General features: G+C 37.9%; 2 protein-coding genes across 8 annotated transcripts in view; one reads left to right on the plus strand and one right to left on the minus strand.

The window, feature by feature from the left end:
• Slf1 (SMC5-SMC6 complex localization factor 1) overlaps nucleotides 1–15,418 on the minus strand; it is a 65,166-nt gene extending 49,748 nt beyond the window's left edge. For 3 of the 4 annotated variants that reach the window (XM_027401824.2, XM_027401821.2, XM_027401823.2), the window contains exons 1-4: nucleotides 15,340–15,418; nucleotides 6,839–6,952; nucleotides 6,615–6,690; nucleotides 5,309–5,549 (exon numbers count right to left, since the gene is read on the minus strand). In XM_027401824.2, the coding sequence (XP_027257625.1) occupies nucleotides 5,309–5,549; nucleotides 6,615–6,690; nucleotides 6,839–6,952 (431 nt within the window). In that variant the 5' untranslated portion in view covers nucleotides 15,340–15,418. Of the gene's footprint in view, nucleotides 1–5,308; nucleotides 5,550–6,614; nucleotides 6,691–6,838; nucleotides 6,953–13,400; nucleotides 14,990–15,339 lie in introns of those variants that run through there. The other variant, XM_027401822.2, reaches the window with a different exon arrangement.
• Nucleotides 15,419–15,507: 89 nt separating this feature from the next.
• The window catches only part of Kiaa0825 (KIAA0825 ortholog), a 443,548-nt gene continuing 439,794 nt past the window's right edge, over nucleotides 15,508–19,261 (plus strand). For all 4 annotated transcript variants that reach the window (XM_027401813.2, XM_027401815.2, XM_035440466.1 and 1 more), the window contains exon 1: nucleotides 15,508–15,663. The gene's annotated coding sequence lies outside the window, so the exon portion shown is untranslated. The remainder of the gene's footprint in view (nucleotides 15,664–19,261) is intronic.

Consider the following 19,261-nt stretch of genomic DNA (forward strand, 5'->3'; position numbering starts at 1 on the left):
AAATTGTTCCACAAGATTTTCTACATCAAAGCTATTAATAAAAACATCTTAACCTGACTTTACTAACAATCTACATCTCTAAATTCCTTCTAAGGGTGATAGTTGAATCATTAATCGACTCCAGCAGCAATGCTCAGTGAGGAGCTAGAAACCCCTTAGAGTTTTCATACAAGTCGTAGATTATGAGGGACGTAGTGACTGTAATGCAATAGCAGAGCTATGCTCAATAAAAGCATGAGGTCCCCAAGAAATGTTGTCCTTGGAACTCTGTACCTCTAAGGTCCATAGACATCCACTGTGTATGATAACCAGTGGGTTGTTTTCCATGAGTTCCAAAGCTGCTTGTTGTTCCTCTTGAATGGGACACTAATTTAAATTTCAATTTCCAATTGTTCTTTGCCAGTTATAAAAATTTTACAGTGATCTGGCTAAATTCTTTTAACAGGCTTAGTACCTGTTAAAAGTACACACGTGTGTGTGTGTGTGTGTGTGTGTGTGTGTGTGTGTGTGTGTGTGTGTGTGTGTGTGTGTGTCTGTGTGTCTGTGTGTCTGTGTGTGCGTGTGTATTTAGTTATGTCTAAAAAAGACAATTATGGTTGTTTCTTTTCAATTTTAAGCTTCCCCCTTTTCGTCCTTTCTTTTTTATTTGGTTTTATTTATGTTTGTGTGTATACATGCTTATAGTATTGACTAGTAAATCTAGGAAAAATGCTAAATATAAGTGGTCAGAGCATCCATCCCTACCTTGTCATCACTGTTGGATCCAAATTGACACCCCACCCACCCACCCAAATGGCAGTGTTGGACACAACATTTTAAACAAAAGAATAAACAGAAACCTAAACTCAACACTACTCAGGAATTTCCCAAGGCAGTTTGTTTACCAGGAAAATCACTACCTTCCTTATCCATTCCAGTGGTCAACTACCTTTGCAAGGGTAGTTCCAGATTAATCCTAACATCCCTCATCAGCTCAAAGACCATTTGCTGACTATCATAAAAACTTTGCTTACTTTCCTGCCCAACTGCTGTCCTTTATTCTTGGATGCAGACCAGCAGTCTGTTTTCTCAATAAACCTTTTTCTTCTACCAACACAGTGGTCCTGTACAGTGACTTCATTGAGCCCTCACTTACAGTTACTATTATGGAAGGTAAGTCACCATGAAATATGATATAAAGTTTAAATATCATTGTGTATTGAAGCCATTTATTAGGATGAAAACAGGAAACTGTTAAAGTATTTGCAAACAGAATGAGCAATATATTGAAAATGGATAATATACCATGATGTACTTTATCTGAAGAAAAAATATTTCTTTAAATCTAACACTAAGTAGGGGCTAAGGATGGTTCAACCGTTAAGAGTACTTTACTGCTCTTGCAGCAAACCCAGGTTTTGGTTCCCAGCACCCATGTGGCAGCTCACAACTGTCTTAATTCCTGTTTTAGAGGAAATTTCAGACCTCTGAGTGTATGGTACATATGGTACACATGCACAGACACATATGTACATTGGACACTTTACATATTTTAAAAAAGAATCAATTAACAGAATAAAACAGAAAAGACAAGACTCCTCATAGATGCAGATAAAAACTTTTTTCCATTTTTTTAAATTTGAATTAGAAACAAGATTGCTTTACATATCAATCCCAGTTCCCTCTCCCTCCCCTTTTGCCCCCTCCCAACTAAAACCCCACCTATCACATAACCTTTCTGCTCCCCAGGGAGGATGAGGCCTTCCATAGGGGGCCATCAGAGTCTGTCATATCCTTTGGGATAGGGCCTAAGCCCACCTCCATGTGTCTTGGCTCAGGGAGTATCCCTCTATGTGGAATGGTTTCCCAAAGTCCACACCTATGCTAGGGATAAGTACTGAACTACTACTGGAGGCCCCCGGGGATTTCCGAGGTCTCCTCACTGATACCCATATTCCTGGGGTCTGGATCAGTCCCATGCTAGTTTCCCAGCTATCAGTCTGGGGACCAAGAGCTCCCCATTGTTCAGGTCAGCTGTTTCTGTGGGTTTCACCAGCCTAGTCTAGACCCCTTTGCTCATCACTTGTCCTTCTCTGCAACTGGATTCCAGTTCAGTTCAGTGATTAGCTATGGGTGTCTGCTTCTACTTTCACCAGCTGCTGGATGAAGACTATAGGATGGCATATAAGTCAGTCATCAATCTCATTATCAGGGGAAGGCATTTAAGGTAGCCTCTCCTCTGTTGCTTAGACTGATAGCTGGTATCATCTTTGTAGATCTCTAGACATTTCCCTAGGGCCTGATTTCACTTTAAACCTGTAATGGCTCCCTCTATTATGGTATCTCTTATCTTGCTTTCTTCTATTCTTCCCCCAACTCAACCTTTCTGCTCCCTCATGTCCTCCTCACCCCTCTTCTCCCCTTCTCATTCTCCTAGCTCCCTCTTCATAGCAGCAGACAAATAAAAACTTATAGTGATTTACTTATAAATAGCCTCCCTAAATACAAAAGTAGGGAACAATACATTTAGCAACATATACACAAACTGATACAATGAAAACTAAAAAGTATACTAAGCATGCTGGCTAAGGAATGTACTCCCTGTACTTGGGAAGAGCCACAGAATCATGGGTTAAGTAAGGGCCAGCTGATATAACAAAGAAGCAATATAACTTATAGAGCATTAAAGGACGCCCACAAAGAGGAATAATCAACAGTGTAAGAGCTCAATTCTCACAAAATCAAGGCCACAAATAAAACACAATCCCACTGAAAGCCTTAATTTGACTTTCACTGACTTCTAAGATGTAGAAATTCAAAGGATCCAGGTTCACAAAGAGCTTAAAAAACATTAAGGTTGAAAGATTCAAACTAACTGATTCCAAGAGCTGCAGTGACCAAACAGTTGGCTGAGGATGGTAAGTAGAACTGAGTATGATTACCTAGAACACGAGTTCCTGACACAGACTATACACACAGCAGTGAGTCTAGCAACAGTGTCAAGACATGTTCAAAGCATATGTAACACAGAGCTCCTGCAAGGGTAAGCAAATGTAGACCAACTATTTTAGGAAATAATTCGGCATTTTCTTATAATGTTCAGTATAAATTTGCCATTTCAGCCAACAATTCCTAGATATTTCTTAAGAGAATTGAAATCATGTGTATGTAAAAAAATTATACTCAAATATTAAAAGTGGCTTAATCAATAAAGACCAAAAAAACTCCCAAATGTTCATTAAAAGGTAAATAAACAACAGACTACAATGCAATCACACAGTGGAATACTAAAGAGCAACAAAAATGCTATTTTTGAAAAATGCAACAAAATAGATAAAATCTCACAACTACAGCACAAGGAAAATGATGACAGATCAAAGCAATATATCATACACACAAACCCCAAAACACTTAAAGCATAATAATAAGAAATCAGTGATTGGTATTGATGGCCCAGAATTAAAAGTACAAGGAAGGATACAAGAGATCTTGATAGAGTTAGGATAACACTATTGTACGAGTTCTACAAACTCACTGAAATGTACACTTAAGATTGGTGTATTCCATTGTGTATAAATTACATTTTGGTGAAACAGTTAAGTTTCTAGCCCTGGTTTTAAAATACAAGTATCAAAATATAGTTTAGCCAATGAGAAGTCTTTTACCCATTTAAAGTGATGGAGAGATGGCTCATTGCATGGAGTGCTTGTTCTACAGCATGAGAAGCTGAGTTGGGATCTCTAGCACCTGTCAACACCCAGGCATAGTGGTGTACAACTGTGGCTATAGCATCAGAAAACAGACAAGTGGATTCCAAGAGCTTGTCCAGCCAGCCAATGAGCCTAGCCCCATCAACAAGCCCTGGGTTCAGTGACAGAGTGTGTCTCAAAATCTCTACGGTGTAGAGTAATAAGGAAAGTTGTGAGCTCTTTCTTCTGCAAATGCATGTATAACTATACCTGTCCACATACTTTCACAAGCAAAAATTTCTTGTATTTAAAAAGACAAAATGAGCTGAGTGTGAGGGCACATGCCAACAATCCTAGCACTCAGAGGCAGAGGCAGGCAGATGTCTGTGAGTTCCAGACCAGCCTGGTCTGCAGTGAGTTCTAGGACAGCCAAGGCTACACAGGGGAACCTTGTCTGGAAAAAAAGAAAAAAGAAATTAAATTATGATGGAAATAGTATAAACCCACAAAGAAAGTGCTACATAAACCCCAAGGAAGCATCTCTGATAATAAAATAATAAACTAGCAAAAGTTTAAGAAGGCCTCCAATTTTCTTAAGTATTGATTTCTCTTATTTTCCTAAAGGTGAACAAAAGAAATGACATCAGAACTAAAATGGAGATCACCAGAATAGTCAAAGCCTATCTATAAACCCAATTTTGTTCTATTAAATGCATACATTTGTGCACAATGCCTCATTTGAGATTTGATAAAGCCCTAGACACATGACATACAAACAAAGCTGAATGGACTCAGTGGGTTATATACATAGGTGTACATATGTGTGTGTACATGGAAGAATAATGGATAAGAGATCATTAAAAATAGGGGTGGGCAGGGTTAAACACTGAACTAAACTTGAATCCAGTTGCAGAGAGGGAGGAGTGATGAGCAAAGGGGTCAAGACCAGGCTGGTGAAACCCACAGAAACAGCTCACCTGAACAATGGGGAGCTCTTGGTCCCCAGACTGATAGCTGGGAAACCAGCATGGGACTGATCCAGACTCCAGGAATGTGGGTGTCAGTGAGGAGGCCTTGGAAATCTATGGGGCCTCTTGTAGTAGATAAGTACTTATCCACAGCATAGGTGTGGACTTTGGGAGCCCATTCCACATAGAGGGATACTCCCTGAGCCTAGACACACGAGGGTGGGCTTAGGCCCTATCCCAAAGGATATGACAAACTCTGAAGATCCCCTATGGAAGGCCTCACTCTCCCTGGGGTGTAGAAAGGGTATGGGATAGGTAGGGTATTAGTTGAGAGGCTGGGGGGGGGGGGGCAGAGGAGGAGGGGATGGAGACGGAACTGGGAGTGAAATATAATAAAATAATATTGTTTCTAATTCAAATTAAAAATGGAGAAAAAAATGGGGGGTTAGGGAGGAGTTGGATGGGGGAATGAGGAAGTGGGAGTGATGTAGATGCAGTATTCATGCATGAAATTCTCAAAACAAAAAACAAAAAAAAACCCTAGTAACTAAAAATAAACCCGCAGTAAAAAAATAACACATCTCATTCTAACATTGAACATGAATGTTAAAAGGTATCATAGAAACAAGAACTCATTCACTGCTTCAAAGGTATGGAATAACTGCATCTTACCTTACGAGAGAATCACTTCGCTTATCTGCCCTAACAAGGAGGACGACTTTCCATCTGTGGAAGGCTCCTGGAGCACCAGTCCGTTTCAGCTCTTCACGCCATCTTTTAGGTGCAGACTGCATTTGTGGTGAATAATGGGAGTCTTTTTCAATTTTATATCCCCATTCATAAGTTGTTTCATCAAGCCATCTGCCACTTTTGGCACTATGAATTATGTAGTCCTTCGTTAATACCCATTTTCCTAGAAAGCAAATGAACTGTCACAAAAGAATTTTAGTTCTGCTAAATGGTAAACAATAAAGATCAAGTAGCAACTAAAAGTCATCCTTTTTGTACATGTGATTCTCATGATAGACTATGAAAATTATTTTTAAAGACAAATTTTCAAGAGGCCTTAAATATCACTGAACATTGTATACAATTTTTCTATGATTCACAGCTACAATTCTAAATGCTACTGGATAAAATATAAATCTAAAGTTTTAAAGTGAAAGGCAATGTTACTTGAACTATTAATACTAATTGTATTCATTTTTCTTTGTTAGGTTTATTTTCTCCTATGCTAAACTTTTTAAATAACATTCACAGTATTGTTGTGCTATGTTGAATTTAATAAGTGAGTGAATTTTATAGGAATAAATATTCATATTCTGCTGTTTATGTGCTGCACCAGTGATCCTTTAAACAGCAGGAATATGCACAGTTTTGTCTGTAAGGGTTAGCGATAAGTCTGTTTCTTTGGCGAATAAAAGATAAAAAATGATAAGGCATCCATGACTGAATAAGACACAAAAAATCAATTAAATAGGAAAAAAGCTACTGGTGCATCAGTGATGAGAAAAGGTGAGATGAGAAGCCAAATTTCAACTTGGGCATTCAGAACTTACTATCTCATAAAAATAAAAGAGGATGCAATGGCTTCCCAGTATAGACACAGGGACAGAACCCTGTTCAATTGTAATGAGAAATGATAGAAGACAAGGGGGACTCGGGGCTGAGGCTTCAGAAACTAAGGCTTTAAGGTTTGTGCACTTTGTCCCAATCTTTTTGTTAAGACACTTTTCTTAAAGAAAACATTTAAACTATATCTGTGACAAAAGGAAATTTTCTTCTTATTTAATATATATTGCATGAGTTAGAAAATCTTAATCAGAGTAAAGCAAAAAACTCAAATATCTTTAAAAAATCAGAAAGCAAGACATTATGTCTGACATAATAAGCATAATATGTTTCCAGTGACTTAAGATTTTTTCTGTTAACATGGAATTTTTTTCAAGAGTTGGAGAAAGTGAGTTTTCTTTCTTACCTGCTGCACAAGCTGCTAAGAATTTTTCACTCTTGCACAGGCGTTCAGCTATAAGATGTGTACAATTTTTATATTTCTAGAGGGAAGAGTCCACATGAAATAATGTTACTACAGTGAGATTTTTCTTAATAATAAAAAAATTTACTTTTATAATATCAAAGGACATGTTGATTTTAATTCTATTTTTAACTCCATGGAATATTTTAGTACATTCCTCTACTCACCTCACTCTTAATAAAAGTGCAATCTAGTTTTAAAAGTAATTTGACTAGAGCTTCCTTTTCTTCCATCTTAAATCCTGTCATTTGGATGACATGTTTTGTGGCACCATCTTCCATCTAGCATATACACACATACAGAAGATAGCAGATGTTAAACATTATGCATAAGGGTAACTTATTTTTTCATAATTATGAGTACTAAAAGGAAACTAAAACCATGAAACATATTATGAATTATACATGTAAAGCTTAACTGTAAGTAATGATGTTAAATTTAGTTACTACAATAAAAGCCAGTTTCAAATTATTTTCTTGAAACCTTAAAGTGGATTTTTGTCGTTATTTCAACACTGGAAGCCTACAGTACTATATTACTTGCCATTAAAACACACTGTTGAATATGATTCCTCACAAAATGATAGGGGCCTAGATAAATATGAGCATACTTATGGGATTGTTGTTGTTGTTGTTGAAAGCTTTTCAAGTAAGCACATTTGTGAAAATGAAACTATCAGTTGCATGGTGGTTTTTAAAATGTGGGCAAAATTAAAAAATATATACAGGTCACTAAATTACTGACAGGCCTCACATTTCCAAAGCATTTATATTCAAAAATCTAAGAGACAGGCACAATGACTCCAACATCTGTTTACACTTAGTTTTAATTATTTCCTTCCCACACTCTTTCTGATACATATATGTGTGTGTTAATTATATCACAATATGTCTCTGGTCTCTCTCTGTGAGTGTATGCTTATTTTATCACAAGGCAAACAAAAAAAACCCACATGGTTTAATCTAGCTTTGTTTTCATGGGGTCTCAATTCATATGAAACATAGTTCACAAAGTACTTTGTATTTAAGGTGTTACCTAATTCATAGATTCTCTAATTAGAACATATTTTAGTTTGTTCAAACGAGGTTAATACTAGAGACAGCACTTTGAGAACATTTTTTTGCTCAGATAACACCAGAGATAAATGGAATTCCAGTAACTTTCATTTCTCTAACACTTTTGTTGTAATCGCTACAGATTAGGATCTAATACCACAGGCAGAGCAATACCAGTTGCTATAGTAACATTCAAAGAAACAATGGCTTCTCAGAAAAATCTAAGTAGTCTTTAAGTGTTGGGCATAGAATGCACTCTTAGCACAGATATGGACCTTCGTTCAATCAATGCATATCACAAAATAAATAAATAAATGAAAACCCAAGAACCTAAAGTCAAAACAAACAATCTATTAAGAGTAGAGATAGGTATTTGAACACAGGATTAAGTGAATAAAATCTTGGAAATTTTATTTTCAAGAACTAAAAGCTTTACGAGTTTCATATCAAAAGAGTATACATGTAAAGTATCTGGGGGAAAAATCCTTAAATTTAAACTAACATGGAAAGGGCTTTTTCTTCTTCTCAACACTATTCCATAATGAAGATAAAGTAATAACTATTTACATGGAATACACTAGAGCAGGGATTTTAAGTTATTGAGAGAATTCAAAGTATGAAAGAGTGTATGCAATTCAAATGATCAGACACTGGTACCAGGGGTTGGGGGGGAGTCCTAGAGTTAAAATCTGTAACACATCTGGACACACACACACACACACACACACACACACACACACACACACACACACACACACAGGTCAAAATTCATTCTGGAGTAAGAATGAGTCACTACAAACCACTTACATTTAAAGCTTCACACAGGGTCAGGAGTGAACCTTCTCTTTTCACAATTAAAGCTCCTAGAGAGAGAAGGAATGCTAGCTAGGGTAAAGCAACTGCAGTTCCTCTTTCTAGCTTTTATCATAGATGGGAGAGGCTCCTCCAGAGACCTAAATGCCATGCTTTTCTCAGCACATCTGAATACCTGTGAAGACAGCTCACACTAATGCTTTCTGACACCTGTCAGGGAGCTGCTGGTGGTCCTGCACTGCAGGGCAGATCAATTCACAGGTCATATAGTAAAGAGCACAGCAGAGCTGCTTATCAAAGCCACTGCTCTCAAACCAATTTTTACTCAGTAAAAGAAGCTGATATTATGACCTCAATAATTCTGTTTTCAGTATTTGCCAACTGATTCCAAAGGAGGCAACAAGTATCAACCCTCTAAAATACTGAAACTCAGATATAAAACACAAAGTGTCTTTAAGAATGAGACTTTCAATTGAAGCAAAGGTTTAAATGTAAGTTACAGGGCTTTGGTCTGGCTAGGACACAATTATAAAATGTACACTCATGTGCTGGTATCTCATGAAAGAAATATATCTATAAAATACTATCAATAAATAAGACACAAGTACGTCCCTGAAAAGGGATCTTTTTACTATAAATTTTAAAAACCAGTTTCAAGGTTAATATAGTTAGCTCTTCAGTGACTATACCAAATAATACAGACTGGCAATATAGACAAATACACAAAGACTATGCTGTACTGCAAGTAAAAAACATTGTTTCCAAAAGTATCTATGCCTATACAGTAAGGCACATTTGTATTATACAGCATGTGGCTATAACTAGGGGAGAAATCTTCTTTCATTAACTCAAAAGAATTAAGAAAACTCTTTAATAATTTCGTTTAGAAAATGATACATTGTTTAGAAATAACCAAGTAAAATTCAATGTATCTATAATATTGTCTTAGTTTTTAACCAATGTTTTTATAGATCTCAAAAGTCAGTTATGAGAAGAAGCCATGACTTTAAATGTACTATACATTTTCCAAATTGTATATTTATATCTGTATTGAAGAGTTTTTAAACTAGTTAGCAGGCTATTTCAAGAACTAGTAGGAAAAGGAGAGGGATGAGAGTACCTTTTCTTTTTTGGTTTTTCAAGACAAGGTTTCTCTGCGTAGCTTTGTAAACCAGGCTGGCCTCGAACTCACAGAGATCTGCCTACCTCTGCCTCCCAAGATCTGGGACTAAAGGCGTGCACCACTACCACCTGGCCAGAGTATTTACAGTCTTACCTATGGAACATGATGCATTAGAAACTGTTACCGACTAACTGGAGAAGGGATGGGGTGATGTCTTGTAGCAAAGCATCTGATTATCATGACGAGGACACTGGGATCAAGCCCCATGTCCTCCTGCCCCCAATAATCAAAAAGAAGTTTTAAAACTTGCTGTAACACTATCACCAATAAGTTGCCTTTAAATATTGCATTATACTTTATGAAAATTACAGGCTCTGTAAAAATGAAAGAAAAACGTCTATCATATTGTTCCTTTCATATCAGTAACTGCTACTTTAAATTCTGAAGTGATATTTTAATATATTTTGTTTTGAGGTATAAACTGTTAAATTATTTTAACTTACTGAAATAAATATGTACATAAAATGCAGTTTTTATCTTAAACCCATCTTTGTAATATGCATTTTGATGGCAATAATCATCTCCATATATTTAGCAGCATTTTCTGCTAAACCAATGTCTCATAAGATGATAATAGAACCAACTGTATACAACAGCAGAAAGCATCAAAGAATTTTTAAAGCAATTTCATTAATTTGAAAATGCTTACTAAGAAACTGAAATTATTCATATAAAAAGAGGGAAAAGAAGAGACCCAAGTGATAAAACAGAATATCCTGATTCAAACAGTATGAACATACATGTCTAAAAACAAACCAGAATGGAGTACATTTATTCACAAGTTTATCAGAAAAACAGGAGTATGTTAGTTAACTCTCACAGAGCTGTAAACACTGAACATGCAGGCAACCACCATTTTACCACCATTCTGTAATTATGTTACCAACATGAAGCAAAGGCAATGTTTTTGAACATTATATTGCATGAAGATATGATCTACGTGACATTCAAAATACATGACTGCATGGGACAATTAATATATACATACACATGGCAATAAAGACATGGATGTATTTTACACATACAGTAGTAGTAGATAGTTCTTCCATACCCAGGAAGTTTAAGAGAACAGTAAAGAGCAGCCTGATATGTCAATGAGTTAAGAGAGCACTACAGAAATGTCCTTAAAGCACATCAATAAGCCAGGCACTTAGAGTAGGGTTCAATTTTATGTAGTTGATAGTTCTGAAGTATGAAAAACAGATCTTACTTCTCAAAATCTTCTAATAGCAGAAAAGACCAAGCATTCCACAGCAGTTAATACTAGAAATTTTATTAAAAAAATTGTCCTATCTTCACAACTGAAGTGGCGGTAAGGGAGTAGGACACATGAACCTTTAAGCACCACACAGATGGCATCTTCACAAAAAGAGGAGAAAAGAGACAATTCAGTTTTATTAATTAAATGTTTATCTTTATAATAAAAATTACACTAGTACATTCCGAGTTGTAAAAAAGGTCTTTTGTAGTAATATTTTAAAAACTTTACAGTTAAAATTCCTTAAAATATACTCACCCCAAACCATGTAAAATACACAACTCAGGAGACAGTGCCTGTGAGCAGGCTGTCCTTTATACATAGCAAGCAACTGTCGCTGTGGCGTGGACTGTCTTAAAATATCTGTCACCAAAGCCTATCCTTGATGCCTGAAATTCTTTTGACAGTTGGTGTCTTCCAGAAGCACCAAGAAACCTAAATTTCTCATCACTGTGATTGTGTATATTTTATCCTACGCTTTTTAACAGAACCTTTGAGTTCTTTAAAATACACCAGCACTAGTGTGCACATTTAATCCAGGCACTAGGGAGGCAGAGGCAGGTGGATCTCTGATTCAAGCCAGCCTGATTCATCTACACTGAGTTTCAGGGCAGCAAGAGCTACATTGGGACCCTGTCTCAAAAACAAGAAGCAAAAAAGAAAATCAAGACAGGAATATAGGTAAGAAAACAAAGGTCAGCGGCTGGGACAGGGCAGTGACGACAAGTTGGAGGTCAGTATGAACATACAGAGTGCAACCCTATGTAACAGGATAGCAAAGTTGGGTAGGAGGGAGGAACAAAGAGCAGGATGAACAGTTGGCTAAAAAATTACTGCAGAAAAGAGGAGCCAGGTCTAAATCTATATTATAACCAGTCATATATATGTGTGTAAGAACTAAATTTTTACTTCTAAAATAATCTTTACCAAATTTCAACCAACATTTTGAGTATAGAAATTTCAAAAGTACTACCAAGTATATAGTGATTAAACTCATTTCTAATTTCCTTAGCTTACAAACTACTGTATTAGATTAATGTGTGTATGAAAAACAAGCACATGTAACAAAATTTGGGAATGTGCTTCCCCAATTTTTATAATTACTTGTCCATGCTAATATTCCTGTTAATAAATATAATAAACCACATGTTGAAAACTAGGAGTCTCTTCACTTTCATTATAACAGTAAACTATTTTGATTTGAAACCTTTTACTGGCAAGCATTTGAAAATTCTTTCTTCTGAAAAGCATATATAAGTCTACAGTACAGTTTACTTCACTACTTTGAATTCAAAACTTGAAAGATTTAACTGAGAAATTAAATTGAAACTTGAAATGAAAATGAAATATAAAGCCAAAGAACGACATTTCTTTCTGCTTTACAATATTGCAAAGCACACACTTAGTCTTAGTACTTATGCTATGAGTGAAATTCTGTTGGTTCTGAATGCTTAAACTTCAAGTAGAGTATAGGAATCCTTGCCCTTCTGGGCCTAGGAAAGAACACACTCTTGGTCTAATGTCACTCAGCAGGCCTTTGGCATTTGTCCTAAAAGATGTTGTTATGCTACTGCCAAGGAGATGACTCAGCAGGTAAAGGTACTGGCCACAAGCCTAAAGACCTGAGTTTGATCCCAAGACCCAATGGAAGAACACACACACACACACACACACACACACACACACACACACACACACTAAATAAGAAAAAACAGTTGTCTTACTTTCTGTTCCATCTTTCAATGCTATGATATATTAATTATTTAACAGGCCTGGAGAGATTGGAGATGTAGCTCAATGCTACAGTGTCTACCTCACATGTATAAGACCCTAGGTTCTATCAATAAGCAACACACAACCAAAAAAAGACAAATGGAACCCGAAAACCAGAAGTCTCTAGTGATAGATGTGAGAAATGTTCCTGCCTTTGAGAAAAGGAACAATTATTAATTCCTTTAATGGATAATCTGGTAATTAATTAAAAAATGAATGTGGTGAGAGAGAAAAGAAACAGGAGACAAGGAAAATGTGGCAATCTCTCATCTATCTGACACTGTACATGGTGTAGCCTGGGCTAACCCTTTAATTTAGCGTTAAAGAAGTCCTTAGGAAGCAAACTGTACAAAGACAGTTTTCTGTATGAAAAGCACAAGTCTAAGATTGTTAATTAAAATGTTTGATTTAATTTTTATCAAGGACCTTCTGTGATGTATACACTTCATATATTTATCCACTATATTTACTCATATGCAGATGAGAATACAAGATACTTATAAGAATATTGGATTACACCTAGTTTCAATTACATAAGGAAGGGGTATAACTTGGGATATAACTTGGTAACTTAGCAAGAAATAAGCACCAAGTCAATCCCTAGCATCAAGGGCAGAGAAAAAATCCAAAAGACAAAAAAAACCTACCTTAAGGAGTCACATCTTTGTAAAAATAGTCAAACCATGATTCCAAGATAAGCCTCTTCTGTGAAAGGGCTATTCCCTTTTTACAATGCCAAACAGGTTAAATTTCAGGTTTAATCTACTTTTTTTAAACACATTACAATTTTACAAATCGATTAATATTCCACCAGTACAACAGGAAGTCATGGGTAAGAAGACATTTGGAGCAACAAATGCAAAGATTTAAACAGTTATTAATCATTTTCACAAAAATTCTAATGTCTAAAATATTCACACATTTGTAGGAATATTCTAAAGAGTACTATTGTTTTTCTTTTGGCAAAACAGATTCTATTATTTTTCTCTCAAAACAGATTTGGAATCAATTATTGGAATTTTTCATACAGATTTTCTTATCAAAAATAACAATATATTCTCAATTTCAAAACCATTTCAATGGAATTGATTAAAGAACAAAAGGTGACTTTCCACTATAGTTTCTATTCTTTGGAAAGGTTCTCCATTTTCTTTAGGTTTTATTATTTCCACCTTTCTGACAACTGACTTTATTCTTGACATGATTTTTAAACAGTAAAAAGAAAAGACATGTAGACTAATATAGCCAACATACATAAGGAAAATACTATCTAGTAAGGTTATACTATCGGTTTCCTAAAGACAAAAACAAAACAAAACAAAAAAAAACAACCAAAAAATATCAACGAGGAATCCATGAAAATTGTGAATGCATGGAATGAAATCTTAAGTACTCTTAATTTTGATTATGAAAAGGAATTAGAATTAACCATTTCGCCCACTAACATGATCTAACCTTTCTACTAGTCAAAACCAAAAAATTCTAAATCAAGTTACTTAACTGACCATCACCCAAGTCAAAAAAGCAAGAGAAAATTAGAAAACAAGTTTAATAGGTAGTTGCTTATTGAAGACTGTCTTACAATAAAATAGATCTAAACATTTGAGTGTTTTTAATATCCTAGTACGTGAAATTATCTTTAACTTAAAATCAAATTTCCTCTCACAGGAATCAACAACCAAATGATCAGCTATGTTTTAAACACCTAGAATAAATGACAAACATCACATAGTCAGGAATAGCTTGAAAACCAACTAAAGTCCTGGGTCATGACAGGGTAACAGACAAAAAACTCCGTAAGATGTGGTGTTTGCTACAAGTACACTGTGAATCCAGTACATTTCCAATGTCTCAATAGAATTTTTTTCCTCTGTAGAGGACAGTCATTTGCCATAAAAGAGCTTGGGGACTTTAAAATCAAGTTCCATCTACCACAGGTCCCAAATCCTGATTTGGAGTATTAAGGCAAATCAGAGTTTGTCAATATTTACAGTCAGACCTTGGAAGTGGAATAAGTTTCTGAATAATCACTTATTTCGTCCTGGTTTTCAGGCAGCAGATGGGCTCACCAGGAACACGGACCCTCCCTTTAGGACAGGTGTTCGCGCGTTTTTGGTCAAAGGCTATACACAGTAGCCGCAGAGATACAAACTCCTTTCGCTGTGAAAAACACAATTCTACTAGACTGAAAGAAGGTCTCCACTTCCCTCCCAGTGGGAGGCAGGGCCTGGCAATGCCCGCTGCCTGCACTGGAAGCAGCAGAGCTGGGAGGGGTGAGGCAGCCTAGCGGGTTCTATGGAAACCGGAGACGCGGGCGGCCCAGCGCCGGGGCCCGGACGGCAGGCAGCGGCCGAAGGTAGGCCGCGGGGGCGCCCCGGGCCAAGGGCCGGGCGGGGCGGAGGGGTCGCGGTCTGAGGCCCGGGCCACCGGCGCGGGCGCCGGGTCCCGAGTTCACCGTGAAGGAACCGAGGCTGTGTGGAAAGCGCGAGCGCCAGGCGCCGCCGCGGCCCAGCGAGGACGGCGGGGATGTCACGGGCGCGGCCTGGGGACGCGGTAAATGGCGTCTCCCGCGCCGCGGCGCTTTACCTTCCCGGCCGACCCGAGGGTCCGGACTGTTCTCTTCGGCGGCGGCGGCGCGGCGGCGGCGGCGTAGGTGGCGGTGGCGTGGCGGTGGCGGTGGCGGTGGCGGGAGGGCTGACGGCTACGGCGGTAGCACTCGGGGATCCTCGAATCTGGGTTCTAGGAAATAATTTCCCGCCGCGCGCTGGGCGGCCCCGGAAGCAGTTTATCACTTCCGGGTGGTTGTCAGTGACGCTCTCGAGCCGTCGCCAGGGCTGTCTGAGCCGTGGACAGCCTGCTCCCGGTCTGCACGTCCAGCCCTTGCGGGATGGGAGCGGCGGTTGAAGACTGGTAAGTGACTTCCCCTCTTTCCGGATAGCCGTCTACCTGCAGCAGCAAGTTGGCAGGGCCAAGAAGAGGGCAGGTAGGGCTTGAACCATTCCCGGGGCGCCCGACCGTCCTTGAGGCTCGGGAAGGCCTGGGACCCTGCTTACTGTCTTCACTCGCATTACCTATTTCCAACCTGGAAGTTGGTCTTGGCTCCCCAAGTGTTCCTGGGCAGGGCCGAAGACAACTGGGCCCCGTGCCAATGATTCCGCGGCGTTCCTACTGTCTCGTAGTTGCAAGGTTTTGTCTCTGTGGTCTCGTGAAAGTTACTTGATGTTCCTTCTACTGAATACCGTTAAAATAGTTTGGGGGTGCACTGGGAGGGCGCGCAGGCAGCTGAAGAGAGCATCTTTTACATACGTTCAGAACGGGGCATGGAAGTCCTTCCAGACTTACAATTAACTGAACTTTTCTCCTTTGGTTTTAAGTTTTCAGGCTTATACTTCTATTCATCAGCTTTAGATACACGTGTTACATTTTGGAAACCATTGATCCGGAATCTGGTATACTTTCAGAAAGGAATGCTCTGGCTTTACTCCAAACTCTCACTATGAAGAGTTCAGGAGAAGTTTGAATGGAGGTCTGAGTAACCCAGGAAATTGCTTCTGACAAATGTCTAGTGTGAGTGAGGAAAGATGCTCATTTATTCAAATACTCAAAAGGTGGCATGTAATGAATCTTAGAGTGTTATTGACTAATGTGGTTTCAGGTAAGTTCACTTACCACCTTCTAATTCATTAATCACCTCTCCCCCATTTCCCCTACAAATCAGTCTATTCCAGGAAAGGTCCCATGAAGAAAAATGCAGTATTGGAGCTAGAGATATGGCACAGTGGTTAAGAGCACCGTCTGCTCTTCCAGAGGTTCCAAGTTCAATTCCCAACACTCACATGGCAGCTTATAATCATCTAAAAACTATAGTTACATGGGATCCAATGACATCTTCTGCTGTGCATATATACATGCTTACAAAACACTGTGTACATAAAATGTATACATAAATAAATCTTTCTAAAAAGAAAGATGCCTAATGTTAAATACAAACATGTTAAATAAATAAATACAATGTTAAATACAAACATCAGGCAAGTGCCCCTTTGCCTTTTGAGAGTACCATGTTGATCTTTCTAACTTCTTGTTTGATTAATCACTGAAGTTTTATAATTTTCTGATTGATACGAATATTGTCATCTTATTAATCCTTTTATTTTTTACTTTTATCTTAAACAGTTCTTTCAGGGAGGTTTTCTTTTTTTTCCTCCCTCTTTTTATTATTTGAATTAGAAACAAGCTTGTTTTACATGTCTATCCCACTTCCCTCTCCCTCCCCTCCTCCCCACAGGCCCCCTATCCCAACCCCTTTCTGCTCCCCAGGGAGGGTGAGGCCTTCCATGGGGGTCTTAAGGGTCCTTTCAGGGAGTTTTTATGTTGTTTTGTACAGCAACTACCTTCTAGTCACTGTTCTTATTTGTGACTCAACATTCACATAGCATTTCATGAGTGCTCACAGTATCTATCTACTTTCTGCCTAACAGGAGAATGCTCACAAAAGAAAGTCCTGTCTCTGCATACATTTTATATTTAAGATACAACTTCAGAGCTTATACCTGAGATTTGAATCCAATTTACCTGACTCTAAAATTTGACTCTTTTTACTGTGTTTAGCTGGCATGGTGGCATGTGCCTGAAATTCCTGTATTTTAGAGATGGGAGCAGGAGGATTAGGAACTTAAGGTCATCCTATGTTACTCTTAGACCCTCAAGACAAGTCTGAACTATATCTGACCCTGTCTCAAAGCAAAACAAAACAGAAAACAAAGAACAACAAAACAGGCTGAGAGATGAAAAAGTTCTTGCTGTTCCTTTAGAATTCTGGAGTTTGGTTCCCAGCACCCACATGTGGTGGATCACAATGGCTCCAACTCCAGGTGATTTAGTGACTTCTTCTGACCTCTGTGCTGGTATCTGCACATGTTTGTGCATGCGTACACACATACAAAAAAATAAGTCCTTCAAAAAGAACTCAGTTCATTCATTTAAGTCTTAAGTACAATAGTGGCCAATCAATGTGTACATAGCAAACCTTGGAGATAACAAGATTTAAAAGGGCTATGGTCATTTCATAGGTAATTTTCACATGAATAAGATAAATACTGATCATTGGCCGGTTTTATCATTTTAACCTAAAGGTAAATATCTATATTTCATTTGCATCCAAAGCAAGAGATGTAGAGGTCAATAGCAATTAATGACTCTTAAGGCCTGAGTACCAACTAACTGTAAAAGAAGCTATTAAACCACCTATTTGTATATATTTTCATGTAAATGTCAACATTTTGGTTGCTTACAGCCTTCTATGCAATGTCATCTTTAATCCTCACTGTACTAGGGCATTATTCTTCTTTTACAAATGATAAAGCTGAGGCAAGATTAGTTTTTTAAGTTGTCTAGTTCACATACAGTTATTAAGGACCATACCTGTAATTTCAAGCAATGCATCTCCAAAGGTTGTATTCATAACCAAATTGCCATATTGCCACCTATTAGGTTTTAACCCCGGCCCAGCTTTTATGTCTATGTTTTGTTAGGTACAGAAAATGATCTGTGATAGCTGTACATTCAGATTTCAATGAATAAAGTTATTAAGTATTTATCAATCCAAAGTAAAAGAATAAATAGCAAGAGATAGATATATAGCAAGATATTATCAAAACAAGTACTCACAACATCTAGGTGAAATCGACTGTAAAAGTCCCTTTAAGGTAGTCAGCTGTGGCTCCTTATCAATAGAATCCCAGGCAAAACAGAATGCCCTCACTTCGTAGAATATTAGTATAAAATGTATTACATTCGTTTATGCTGTCAAATATTCATTTAATGATGCATAGATGTGTTGCTTTTTATGTTACATTTGTTTAACTCTGTACAGCTGCCTAAAACACCTGAGTGGTCTAATAAAAAACTGAACAGCCAATAACTAGACAGGAGAGGGGTAGACAGTGTGCTGCAAGGTAGAGAGAATAAATACGAGGAGACATATGTAGCATGATAAATAAAAGACCCAGAGACAGATGTTGGGGTTCAAGCTTCAAGCTGAAGATAAAAGAAGCAAAGCAGCCAAGCCAGGATATCTTGCCTCTACTCATCTGAAATGGCAATCCTGTCTCCACAAATCCTCAGAGGCAAAAGACTGAATTCCTGTTTCTTCCTCTTTATATTCCTGTCTCCGCCCAGCTATATCCTCCTGTCTCTACCTCTCTAGTGCTGAGATTAAAGATGTGTGATCCCAAGTACTGAGATCATCTTTGTGTGATCCCAGGACTGGATCAATTTCATGTAGCCAGTTGGCCTTGAACTAACAGAGATCAGTTTACCTCTCAATCCTGAGTCCTGGGATTAAAGGTGTGCACCACTACCACCTAGCTCTATGGTTGCTGGGATTAAAGGTGTGTATCACACTGCCTGATCTCTATAGCTTGAGGCTGGCTTTACTTCACGAATCCTCAGACAGGCTTTAATAAATCATAAATAATATATCACCACAGAAATCTAGGTTAGAAGA

The sequence above is a fragment of the Cricetulus griseus genome, chromosome 2 (genome assembly GCF_003668045.3).
Source record: "Cricetulus griseus strain 17A/GY chromosome 2, alternate assembly CriGri-PICRH-1.0, whole genome shotgun sequence".
In the NCBI taxonomy this organism is placed as follows: domain Eukaryota; kingdom Metazoa; phylum Chordata; class Mammalia; order Rodentia; family Cricetidae; genus Cricetulus; species Cricetulus griseus.